The 14,033-nt window shown below is 39.7% G+C and overlaps 1 protein-coding gene across 6 annotated transcripts in view; it reads right to left on the bottom strand.

The window, feature by feature from the left end:
- Window positions 1–2,584: 2,584 nt before the first annotated feature.
- LOC116037019 (replication protein A 70 kDa DNA-binding subunit-like) overlaps window positions 2,585–14,033 on the bottom strand; it is a 45,694-nt gene continuing 34,245 nt past the window's right edge. For 5 of the 6 annotated variants that reach the window (XM_031280759.2, XM_031280764.2, XM_036009011.1 and 2 more), the window contains one exon: window positions 2,585–3,530. In XM_031280759.2, coding sequence (XP_031136619.1) covers window positions 3,429–3,530 — 102 coding nt within the window. In that variant the 3' untranslated portion in view covers window positions 2,585–3,428. Of the gene's footprint in view, window positions 3,531–12,605; window positions 13,865–14,033 lie in introns of those variants that run through there. The other variant, XM_031280763.2, reaches the window with a different exon arrangement.

The following is a 14,033-nucleotide window of genomic DNA, read 5'->3' as shown; positions in this document are numbered from 1 at the left end:
GGAAAAAAGGGCCGCGGCGCACAGTCCGAGCAGCGCTGCGCACCGCAGCAGACGCCAAAATGGAGGCAGTGCCAGGTTAGGTTATAGCTAAACGTTCAAATAAGATACTTTTAATTGTTATTTGGCTGTTATGAGTTAAGTTGAATGAATTTCCACACCACATTTTTCGGGATATGAATGTATGAAATAATTACGGTTTACTATGCCATGATATGAATAATTGAAACACGTATTACTACTCAAATGTATAATTAAACTCGTAAAAATGTACATTTCGGTGTTATTACGTTTTTCTAAAGATATCCTAACACAATACATAATACAATATCGCAATTAGGTATTTATCATGAGAGATTATGGAGTTTGGAATCTGGCGGTCAAAATGACCGCTCACGGCAGTTCTAGTAGTTATGGAATTCCGGCACTTCTAGTGTTAAACCATACACAACACTGGCTTAGACACATCATCCTCTACCCGCTCAGCCCTTTTGCCCAAATAGAGTCACTTCTGGTTTCAAATTACCAAGATGACGACGGCCAAAATGCAAACTGCTGGCTTCAAAACGGCAGTCCACAAATCAATGAGTGACATCACTGATGCTACATCCATTATTTTTACAGTATATGATCTCTCCACTCTCGCTCGACAGATATTTCTCTCAGGAGTTAGGGAAGACCTAAAACAGAGCAAAAAGAGAGTGCATTTTGGACTTACATTCATCAGGAATACAGGGAAATGGCGGTTTCCTGCAGACACACACACACACACACACACACACACACACACACACACACACACACACACACACAACAGCTTGACTGAACTACAGTGTGTTTTCAGATAAGACTGCGGTCAGATAGACTGTGATCAGGGCTACAACCTCCATGATAACCACAGCTCATTTCTATTCGCTGTCCTTGTAGCCTCACACACATTCTGCAGATAGTGACAAACTGCATATTCACTAGACTGAAGGTCCCACATTCCCAGAAAGAAGATATGACAACCTTACCAGCAATTCAGTTCACTACTACTTAGCATGTCACATTCAGATAAAGTTCTCTAAGGGCAATACAAAAAAATGTATTTCTCTTAATCTCTTCACTGTGTCCTCCTGTCCCATAATGCCTTGGGGTTGCAGACTGACGTGTCTCGATCTTAAGTCTCAATCACCAGCAAGGCTTTAAGTTGGAAATGACTTTCTGATCTCATGGACTCCTTTTTAGATTTGCTGAACAGAACACATAGTTACACTCAGAGCACCTGCTCATGCCAGCAAATTATAAAAATGTCCTGGCAGAGTTTCAGAGTAACGCAAACCCTTAAAAGTTGGTGTCATGTGAACTGTTGGTGGTTTGAACTGTGTGGGACCATTTCTGATTTTGTTCATCAGTTACACATGAATCAGAAGCAATCTTTAATCATTCACTTAATTCTGTTATACCTTTCACTTTGGGTTTAAAATGCAGTCTGTATAGTACATGTTAGGCCACTAGTTCTGATTGTGTTGTCGTTAAAAAAAAGATGATTAGAGACTTTGGCCTTATAACTCTTACCTTCCTTAGAAGGGAGACAGAGATAATAGAAAAAGTTAAGGGAAAGGTGAAACTGATAAAAAAGATCAGTGTGTGCATGTTTAATCTCCTAAACCTCCACACACAGCGTGGCAGGCAGGAGATGGTACTGATGGTGCTCGGAGTGAGGGGAGCAGGCGGCTTGCTGTCAACACAAATTAGTGCCATGTCCTTGAGCCACACCTTAGTAGAGAGGCACGCTACTGAAGCACTGTGCTTGCTTTCCAGTGTCTGAATGTACTGTATACAAACACTGAAGACTAGGGGTGGGGAAAAAAAATTGATACAGCATAATTCTGTGGCAATACTGTATCGATACACAGACGCCAAGTATCGATCTATTATTATATACGTGTTGGTCGGTTTGTCTGCTTGACAATCCCATTTTGCAGCAGTGAACAAACAGAGAAATGTATCTTTATAGATGAAACATATGTTGACAAGAATCCTTTTGGGGACATCATTTGAAATTGGGAAAAATTTGAAGTTGTAAAAAAGGTAATATATTGCAATATATCGTAGATGTTTAAAATCACAATATCGTATCGTGACATAAGTGTCGTGATATTGTATCGTGAGGCCTCTGGTGATTCCCAACCCTACTGAACACCACATATTGTAGTTTCAAATGTTGATATACAGGTGTGCAGAGTTGATTTATCAGTGAAATTACAATTTTATTTCAGTATTTACCAGCAGTATATAACAATAATCCCTAATTATAAAATGTATTAAATTACCACATCCTGGATCAGGATAAGCAGCAGAAAATGGACGGATGCGTAAATCAATGAAAAATGGTTAGGTTTTTGCAAAGAAAATCACCACTGTCCATAATGAGACAATGAGCTTCGTAGCTAGCAATAATTACAGTGCTTTCTACAGGTCTGATGGTACTATTGGAAAAAGAAGGACAGCCTTGTGTGCGCACAATCCAGTGTTTAGTTTATACAGTAGGCTGTGTTGGGCAGTAACATATTACTTTCATTCAAATGTTGCATGTTCTTGGCTGGCTTGTTTGTGTGCAGTCACCGAGGCTAAACTGGACCTGCCTGCTTTTTTATTTTTACACATTAAATACAAAAGATGCCACGTGTGGATAAGAAGATATGGCTAGTAAATTAAATTGTAAATTAAGTAAATTAAATGGATTTAAAAGTGAGTGATGGTGTAACAGTAATAAAGACAAACACTGTTTTTATCTTGACATCCTTTAAGTCTCTCATTCCTTTTTTGACATTTTTTGGAAGCGCAGAAACAAACCAAACACATTTTTTAACTCAAAAGATAATTTAAACAAGCAGTACACAATGTGTAAAACAGTTAAAACAAATGCGTTCACATGCATCTCGCACATCCTTTTGCCATGCTTTCATCTTTAAAATGAAACAAAGTTAAATAAAATCTGACTCATCTACGTCTCACTCAACTCACACTGAGCATCACCACCACAGATTTAACACCAAAGAGATAAATAATTTGTATATAAAAAAAGATAAAACGCTGTGATCTTAGCATGTATGATACATGAAACATAATAAAAATGTAAGCAGGTCTTAAACTGGTTATGTGTAATCAAATAGTCAAAGCTCTGTTGAAATGTCATTAAATTAAAAGGTAAAAGTCATTTCCATCACGTTTCCAGTATTTCACAAATGGCCTGTTCAAGGAAGTGAACTAAATATCAGCCTTTTGTTCAGCTGCCATTTAATTAGATGAATCACTGGCCGCCCCTCTGCTGCCTCAGTCAGATATGCTGCTATCTCGCTGATAGAAAAAGTTGGACACCAATCAGAGACCAGTGGAAGACACGTTTAATCACCAGGCAGGCGTTTGGATGACTGGGACAGAGTTCATCTGGCCAATTTACGGATGTTACTGAGAAGTCTCCTGCTGTACTCCCTGTGGTCGACTGGCTGGACTTCCATTACAGTTACCTTTACTCGACTCTCATCCTGAGAAGGGAGGAAAAACCTTAAGTTAGGTGCTGCAACATCTGAAAGAAAAGACATTTCTAGCCTCAAGAAATAAATGTTATAAGAGAAATGTACTGAGAAAAAAAAATTAATAGGTTTAAATAGTAACCAATTCCAAGCCCAAATTTCTGTTAAGACTGCCACCGAATGGGGTAAGCTGCTTCTGCTTCTCCCAAAATCTGTGCAAAAAGATGTTAGCCAAGTAAATTTCACTGTACAGTACAGTCTAATTTCTGCTGTTCGGTCATCTAAGACAGTATCAGCATTTTTTTTAAACTATTTTTTACAGTGACAACTCTTGCTCTTTCTACTATTTTTGACTGCACACCTGGAAAACCCACAAGCGTGTTACATTACTATGACCACCGGTAGGCGGGAGACATTAGGACATTAGCTTGGTCATAACTGCATATTTAACAGGGATATGTTGATTTTAATCTCGCAGCACACTTCGCTTGTCATTGAGGCACCCACTTTGGGAACCGCTGCTGTAGACTACAAATCCTTCTGTAGATACAAATGATGAATTCAAGGATTTCTCAACAAACTTGGGTCCAGGTTGGCCTCCAACTCGAGAACCTTGAACACCTCTATGGTGAATGCAATTTGTGGGGGAACAGCAGGATGTTTAGTCGGTGATTATCTTTAATTAATAAGATAAACAATAATACAAGTATGTCTTAGTTTAACTTATTACACATTATTTTGGGAGATGCCATACAATGCAGTGTCATTCAGTGTCAACAACGTGTAGTAACAGCCACCATCAGCAAGATATATTTCACATTATACATCATCAACTAATGCAGTGGTTTCTCATGAACACAAAAAGCCAAATGCTCATTTCCATTATAATCTCACTATGAGGATTAATTCTGAGAGACAATTCATTAATCAATTAGCAATTCAGCCAGCATAACCAGCATCAATGAGTTAACATTTGCCCATTACCTCATAATGTATGTGGTTCAACACCTCCATTAGTATTTTCAATTTGCATCTACCTGAGGATAGCAGGATAATTAAACAATACGGGGGGGCGTCGAGACAAGGTTCCATTTGACAAGAGGTGGTCTTCCAAAGGACAAGGCACTGGGAGAAAGAAGGCTTGTTCATTTACTGTAATATGTGTGGACTAATGTTCCAATCACATCTGGAGAAAACAATTACTCATTGGCCTAACATTCAACCCCTATTCTCTGCCTCAGATGGTGGGGTGCGGCAGGGTTCTTCTCCCTGAAGAATTTAAACAAGGTGTAAAGAATGAAATAAACCAATATGAACAAGATTTTTTTTCCAAATGTCAGCATGCTTACACACTAAACTAAGTTGCGAAACTTGGTGTGAGCAACTTAGGTTAACACGTTAGCATGTAGTTTAAAGCACTGCTGTACCTAAGCAGAGCCTCAAGACAATTACATGCTGTATATTTACAGTAACATCATTTTCTATTTATCTTATGAACTTAAAAAGTTGGCACCATCGCTAAATGTGAAATTACAACTGGCCAATAAAAAACTGCACTGATTACAACACAGTGGCCCTATTTTCTTAACAGCACCACAAACTACCTTATCCGCAGTTGAATTAACGCGTCTTAATAAAAAAAAAACCCACACTAAGCTTCATCAAAAGTATATTGAAGGGCTACTGTATTGTTTAATAGCTTTGTTAATTTGTTCACCCACCCCATCATGAGTACTCATTGTCAGACACGAGATAAGGAAGCAAGTAACAGAACCAATCATGTAAATGATCATATTCATAAGGCTTTGAATGGTACCTTCTCAGAATATTTTTGTGAATCATCTACACAGGTGTTCACCTTCAGCCACATAAGGATATCCTCAACCCTTTTTCACATGCACAAGGACAGCAAATAGACCTCAATGTGATGTTGACAAAGATTGCCCAGAGTGTGGTTTGTATATGATCTAGAGTGTGTGGCTCTCAATGACCTGTCTGTTAACATAATGCAGGTCCCATCTGACACTAATGGATTCATTTAGACAAAAACAATTCATTCACTTTAGACAGACAGATGCTCGGCAAAGTATAGTATCACAGATTTAAGACAACAAGCTTGGAAGACTCACTACGACTGGGACTCAATATATTGGATCTAGTTATTGGTTGGAAATCAGATACACTTTCCCAAATTCTAATTGTGTCAATAACCTTGGATCGTCTTTTAAAGGGGTGATAGAATGCAAAACCGATTTAACCTCGTCATAGTTGAATAACGACAGTTCGATGGGTAAATAGGACATACATAGAAGCTCAAAATCCCATTGACACCCCTATCCTCTGCAAATCTCACATTTTGAAACTGCCGCTGAAAACGGGCAAATCTCAACAAAGCTAGATGATGACGTCATGATCTCAACTCCTAGTCTTTGTCACGCCCCAACATTTGCATAGGCTACACCACTGACCTGAGGTCAGCTTAGTCTTCTGAATCTAGCTAGGTCATGCAGATCTCCAGAGGTCCGCTATTTAATTACTAAATTCACTTCTGAGACTTTTTTTATGCGAGAAATCAACTATGTAGAGGTCAAATATGGGCCGTTTTACAAAAACTGATGGCTAATTGCAAATTTTGTCCGACTGTGTGTCGGGAGTTCAGCGGCCGGTGCTGCCTGTGTTGCTGCCTTGCCGCCTGGCACACCTTCCTTCACAGACCCCGGCCTGCTGGGAGGTAGATGGAGCTCCATCATGGCTGGCAGCCCACGGTACTCCATACCCGCGCAAAGTCACCGTTTTTTGGGTTAATGGACTACCAAACGCCGCTGCCCTGACAGAGCTCCAGGGCCTGCAGCTCCCCTCTTCCTGCTAAATGGCTGCTGTGTGTGAGAGCGCGGTCAGTGAGCTTGTTACATCAGCGATCTCTTACCGCAGGTTCCAGTTAATCTTATGTGTGTAATTATAATATGTTGAGTTGTTTAAACAAACGATCGCAGAAATAAATGCCTCTTGTCCACGAGTCTCATTGATAGAGCCTGCGGCTGGATGAAGCTCTATCAATGAGAGCTAGCTAGCCTCCTCTTAGACCTCTGAAACGAAACCCCTAATGTTCACAAAAATGCATTAAATTGAAATCGGACACCATAGTTAACTTTATAAGACCTTGGGGTAGATGTTCTATAAGTGGCATGACGAAATTCAAACTGTAAATGTACGAAAATTATGCCGAAAGTGTAGCAACGATCTTTCCCATAGCATTAAATGGGACACATAGCTAGCCTAGCAAGCAGCTCCTCCTAAGGAGACCCCTAATGTTTACAAAAATGCATTAAATTGAAATCGGACACCATAGTTGGCTTTATAAGACCTTGGGGTAGATGTTCTATAAGTGGTGTGACGAAATCCAAACTGTAAATATACGAAAGTTATGCCCAAAGTGTAGAAACGATCTTTTCCAACAGGATTAAATGGGACACATAGCCTAGCTAGCAGCTCCTCCTAAGGAGACCCCTAATGTTCACAAAAATGCATTAAATTCAAATTGGACACCATAGTTAGCTTTATAAGACCTTGGGGTAGATGTTTTATAAGTGACGTGACGAAATTCAAACTGTAATTAAAGCTGCAAGCAGCGATGGACGGGCCCTCGCTCCTCTGCGCGCGTCGGGGTTACCGGCGGTCGCCGCTCCTTGCGACCGTGCATTTGCGCAGCACTCAGACACTGCAAATCGTCACCAATGAAAAGGGAACTCCCTGCTGCGTTCAATGATACCTCACACAAGACTCTACCTTAGATGGATCAGCATTCATGAAAGGGGGCGTGGCTTAAGCATAGGGGGCGGGCCAAACCATCACCAATGAAGAAGCAACTCTCTGCTGAGTTCAATGACACCTCACACAAGACTACCTTAAACGGTACAAATGTTATGAAAGGGGGCGTGGCCTGAGTAAGTGGGCGTGGTTATATTATAGGGGCCGGCTCATTATCACATGTAGACCACACATTCTAAGTTTCATGTAAATCGGATGATGTTTGTCATATAAGGCGCATTTCCTGTTGCCAGCGGGGGGCGCTATGACCAAAAGTCAAATATGGCCTGTAGGTGTCCTCAGGCCTGGACCCTTGTCAATCTTGAGAATTTTCGGGCAGATACGACAACGTACACTCAAGTTACAACAATTTATTTGTTCATCGCTCAACACTCAAAATTGCCGCCACGCCACGCCCACACCGTCTGACGAAAAGTTTTTCTTTTAATAACTTTTCATCTTTAAGGTGTTGGGATGATAGAGACCAAGTTTGAAGTACATCGGATGAAATCTCTAGGAGGAGTTCGTTAAAGTATAGCACCTTGACTTTTAGGCCTACTTCCTGTTGCCACTAGGGGGCGCTATGACTTTAAGTAAACATCGGCCTTTATTTGTCCTCAGGGTTGGACTCTTATGAATCCTGAAAAGTTTCGAGCCAATCGGACAATGTACACTCGAGTTACACCCACTTCCTGTTTCGGCGGCGAAACGCACAAAATGGCCGCCCCGCCACGGCCATGCCCTATGACGAAAAGTTTTTCTTTTAACAACTTTTCATCTTTAATGTCTTAAGATGGCACAGACCGAATTTGAAGTTGATCGGATGAAATCTCTAGGAGGAGTTCATTAAAGTATGACATGTGGAAATGGCCAAAATCGCACTAATTTCGAACTTTGAAATCAAAATGGCGGACTTCCTGTTGGGCTTAGGGTATGGCTCTTGACATGATACATATGTGTACCAAGTTTCGTGAGTCTACATTAAACGCACTGCAGGGGCTCAATTTTTTTAACTTTGTAGGGGGCGCTAGCGAGCCAGTTTTGCGCGCCTATTCCCGAAACCCTTAAAATACGTAAATTTTCACCAGACTTGATGCGACCGCCAAATTTGGTGAGTTTTTGAATATGTTAAGCCCCTCAAAAAGCCAATTCATTTGCCGGGAAAAGAATAATAATAATTCCTTCAGTTTCAATAGGGCCTTCGCCGCTGTCGGCGCTTTGGCCCTAAATATACGAAAGTTATGCCGGCAGCTGGCAGCCAGCCAGCTCCGGAGCTCCGCGGAGCCCCGAGCCCCGGTAGTCCAGTAACCGAGAAACGGTGACTTTCACTGGGTATGGAGTTTGCCGCTTTCTCGTCAGACTGTGTGGAGCTCCTAAAGTCCAATATGTCTTACCAAATTTGCAATTAGCCATCCATTTTCATAAAACGGCCCATATTTGAGCTTTATATAGTTGATTTCTCGCATAAAAAGTCTCAGAAGTGAATTTAATAACGAAATAGCCCAACAAACAATGTATAACTTTGCAGTGTCTGAAATATGAGACCTGCTGTCTTGTCTCCAAAGTGTTTCTATGGGGTTTGCTCAAACCAATCAGCGCGCAGCTCATCTAAATATTCATGAGCATACCATATTTGGAAGAAAAGCTCTTGTTCAAAATAGAGCCATATTCACAGGGTAGTTAAGGACCCATAAAATAGCATTTGAGCAATATTCAGCCAAACCAATGTTACATACCCTATTAGGAGACCTTAAGGAACAGTGTGAAATACCCCATAAAATCATTCTATCACCCCTTTAAACAAATGCAAATTAGGTGTGTATGTGAAAAATGCACTTTCTGTGCTCAGTAAATCTAATTCTGCAGGCCAAATCTGATCTTCACCATCATCTGAATTCCATTAACTCCACTAAGAGATGAGATGGGCCTCTACTATAAGTGCCTGATTCGTGCACACACACTCCTGCCTCTGTGGGGCTCCCCCTTAATGAAACATGACAGTTAAGATGGAATCTTATTTAAATACTATATTGCATTTTTTTTGTCGGTTTAGACTTTAATCTACATCCTCCTAAGATTATTTGTCAGTTTTTGGTATAAACCAGATGTTCCATAATACATGAGAAACGTACAGCTGCCATCCTACTAACAACATAAACTATCAAAGTGGAAAATGTGACATTTTGTCTTTTTCACATGGACAACTATACCGATAAGGGGCCAGTATGCTTCAACAGAAGGGCTTGTTGGATTTTCAAACAGCGTCTGAAAACCTGCTCACTGCATACCTGCTGTATATTTAATAAAATTACATTTATTTTATGCAAACTATCTTTCCTCTCATATCTATTTGCACAGTTATTTGGACAATGCATAATTAATGTATATGTAATATATATAGCTTTTTTAAATAGAATGTATTTACTATTATATTAAATACTGTAGTTCTGTTTCGTACCTCTTTAAATTGTTTCTTGTAACATGAATTTCCCTTCTGCTGATCAATAAGGTCTCATCTCTTGAATCATGATATCAGTAATAGAGAAGGAAAACATTTGTATTAAAATTACTTTATCTGTCAGAAAGTGTGGTCCAACACCTCCAGACAGACGCGTTTAAAAATAAAAGTCTGAAAATCAAGAAGCAAAGATTGCTGCACCACTGGAATCACCGGTTTCACATTTATACTTGATGGCGATTTTAGTGCATTGTGCTTGTTAAGTCTAAACATTTGTTTATTATCCCCTAAAATAATTCAAACTTGAGTTTATACGCAAGAGAACAAACAGCATCGTTAAAATATGATCCTGAGCGTGGTTGTTCTTTCTCTGTGTCCTTGTTATAAAAAATGACAAAGCACAAATTTTGTAACTTCATTAATCTTGTTAGGCTCTGATATTTTATTACACTGTTCTATTTATATGAAAACACTGTGGTAGATGTCTGATCTTTTTTGACTGGGAAAGAACTAAAGCTGAGGTAGAAGGGCACTGAACAAGTGAATCACAGACTCTTTCTGCTCTGTGCTTGTCTTTTTGAATCAGAAGCTTTGAAACAAAAACAGTCAACTTTGACTAACACCCATTGACAATAATATCTAAATACATTAAGACTCGTTCAGAATATGTATCTGCTCAGACCTCATTACGTAGCTCTACTTTGTGGCATATATATTCTTGTCCTTTTGCTACAACACTACAAAAATATGACAATTAATTAAAAGGTGCAGGAAAAAAACAGATGGGACTTATGTTAATTGTGTTGGTAGTCTTGACAAATAATAATGTCATAAACACCAGTACGTCAATGCTCACTTCTGCTCCTCTTTTGATGTGCAATTAATAGGCGAGGTTTTTCCAAATTAATTATTCTATATACTGTATGTTTAATTGTATTTTACTGTTATAGTTGTAGATTTGGGCGGGTCTAGTGTTTAACTTTGCTAAAAGGCATGCACTGGAAAATACAGACTTTAATGAGGAGTGCTTATTGTGCCATGTTATGCTATTCATTAATAGGTTGTTATGTTAAAGTAGCTACGAGGATTCTAATGATCATAAATGACCTGTAACAGCAAACGAGACTAACAGTGAAAAGAACACTTTTTTTTTTTAATATAGTTTTTATTAATGCCTCTGCCTGGGTCTGATTTTTCCCGCAAAGTCACAAAATGATTTACGGCAGGTAGACCGGCTCTACAGTAACGCATTCTGAAGGTTCACAGATTTCGGTGTAACACCGGAAAAGCCTGTGTTTGAGTATCCAGCCAGGTAAAAATGTAGCAGGAGTTTTCTTTATATAGGCCTAATTGAATTTTAGTTATCGGAGTTATCTGAGAGTATCTGAGAGAGGCGCTGAGTTATCTGTTGTAGTTATGGCTGATACTGGGGCAGGGCCATCACAGAAAAAAGAAACGAAGAACAACTAAAAGCTTAAAGGGAAGTGAAAGACAACGGGCGAAAACCCAAGTCAACTTGGGTCGGGCTTTCAACAGATGGAGACAATTACGGGACTGTACATGATTCAAAACCAACCCTGAATTGGCCCTCTTTCTCCTAGACAGGTATATAATATGTCTATTTCATTCATAAAATAACTTTACAATGGGAGATGTGATTGTACATCAGTAGCCTAAATGAAATGATGTCCCCCCCCTTCCATTTAGCGCTCACTTTTTATTTCTTTTCAGTCCGTGTTTGTGTTAGCCTACTATTTTTTTTGTCCCCTTGTACTTTGTAAAGTGTCCATGGGTTTCATGAAATGCGTTATATATAAACAACTTGCATCGCCTCCGCGGTCCGTCGGGGGAGACTTGCGCCAGGATTGCTGATTGCAGTTCTAGTTATGTTAGTTGCTACAACAAACTCTTGCTAATTTGGCTCGTGACAGCTAGAAAAGATCTTTATGACAGCAGGTGTGGTAAAAACACTACCGCTTTTGTCCAAAGGGGCTGCTAGAATCAACACAAACTGAAAGTTCCTCATAGCTGCTTTAGCGTTATCACACCTACCTCATTCACCAAACTGAACCATGGTCCGGTTCGTTTATAGTGTGAAAGCATTTTTTGGATGGTTCGGACTTTTGCACCAAATACAAGAAGCTCTGGCAGGCTCTCCTTGTGTTACAAGACCGGGGAAGCTCCTTTAAGGAATCGCTCGGTGCTTAGTGTGTAAGCTACATGAGAGAGTGTGTGACGGTGAATGCGCTCAGAGCAGACAGCTGTCGGCTATCAGAGCAGAGAATACATCAGCTGTTTATTTGTTAAGTGGTAGTAAATGTACAATGTAGGTTTCCGTTAGTCTCTGAATAAATGCTCCAGAAAGAAAGTTCCCGTGTCTTGCTTCTCAATATCACAACAAAACAAAAAGAGCCGCGGCAGTGGGGAAGAGCAGCAGTCAGCTGAAAAAACTCCGACACAGAGAGAGATACGAGAGGACGGGGAAGCCTGTCTACAAACCAATCAATTATAAGTATCTGGAGACACAGCTCACGTATGTGATGACGGCAGGATGTAGTTTTGTCACGTATAGATCTTTAGTGCGTTTGCATAACTGCAGTGTGAAACCAAAACTTACCGGATCAAATGTAACAAAAACATGAACCTTGGTTCGGACTTTCAGGTGTGAAAACGCCCAAAACTTATTTGGTGTAGGAAGTGTAAAGCTGGTCATATTTTTAAAGGGATCACCCAGTTAGTTGTTTTGAACATGAAAAAATATAAATAGTAAATATAAATATAAATAGTAAAATATAAATATTTCAATCGCACAGTAGATTACTTTAAACATCTGCTATAACGCTGTTGACATGTTTTCTATTTCCATTTTTTGCTCTTTTTTTATTTCTGGATTGTGATGACTGTCAATCTTGCTGTTTGTGTCACATTTTATGTCCAGATTGCCATGAAAATGTGTTATTGATATCGATGGTTCTCAGAGGATGATTTACAGAGAACATTCATGCTTGTACCACATGACTCCTGTAATGCAGCCCTGAGTACAAACTGTATTTCAAGCTCCACTACTGGTAAGGCTGTAATAAAATCAAAATGAGCAGTATGTTGTTTGTTCTGACCAAACCTTCTGTATTGTGGGCTGTAATGAAAATCGCAGCCTCCAGCATCTGCTAGTGGGGCGTCAGGCTTTTTCTTGTTCAATGGTAAGTAGCAGTGGTATGCTAACATTTACTGTAAACAGACAGTCAAGAATATTTCATTTTGTTTTGTTCAGTTGTAAATGAAGATTCCTCTTCATCGCAACAAATATCACCATATGACAGTAGACAGCACCTACAGAAAATGTGCCTTTTGTGTGTAAAAAGACTGAATGGCAATACTTTCCGAAGGACTTTGTGTAACTCCTCATAGAGAAGGTTTTACATTATTTTCCAGACTATGAAGAACAGTTTATGAAATTTGGTTAATGTTCCTTGTGGGGTTTTTTGAGGTCAGAACACAGACCCTTCAGAGCTCATCCTACATCTCAATCATTCCACTCAGACTCTCGGCGTGTGCCCCCCGTAGCAAATTAGCCTCTGAATAATTAAGCTAATTAGGCTCAGACAGACAATAGCTAAATGCTAATTAGTGCCTAATTAAGAGAAATGAATCCACAGCTATATTTGTTTTCTGTTATCCAAAGTGCACTGGCTACGTAACTCCCTTGTCACTGTGATACTAATTGAAATTATTTTGGATTCATGTTGTGTGACTGAGTGCGTTGTGATTATATTGCATTTTGCGCATCTTGTTTTGTGGCTTTACATGCTTGGGACTGCAGTTTAACCAAAGATAATAACTGGTGACAAGTCTTGTTGTTAAAGAATTACGAATGGATGTAGCCCATTAATAAGAACCAACACACCTCAATGCATTATGCTTTAACACCAGGGGATGCTTCACATAAAAACAGCAAGCACTTTTTTATTTGTAGTATTCATTGTGAAGATTTTATCAAGCTCCTTGTACGCCTTTATGCTATTCAATGTTTGGAAAGCATCTCCTTCCACCTCTGCCTGCAACTAGCTCATCTTGATGACTGCTGCAGATCAGACAAAATGTTGTGCCAATCAAAATACTTCATCTCTAAACACTGCAAGCTTTGCATCTCATGTTGTGACCATCATCCTTCATTCGTCACCACAAAACATGACAGGGGACATTCTATTAAGTGCTGCAGCTTCCAGTTACAGTTTTATAACTGAAATGAG

Source organism: Sander lucioperca, chromosome 13 (assembly GCF_008315115.2).
Source record: "Sander lucioperca isolate FBNREF2018 chromosome 13, SLUC_FBN_1.2, whole genome shotgun sequence".
Taxonomy (NCBI): Eukaryota; Metazoa; Chordata; class Actinopteri; order Perciformes; family Percidae; genus Sander; species Sander lucioperca.
Note: the sequence above shows the minus strand (reverse complement) of the source record. Positions and strands in the feature narration are given on the sequence as shown.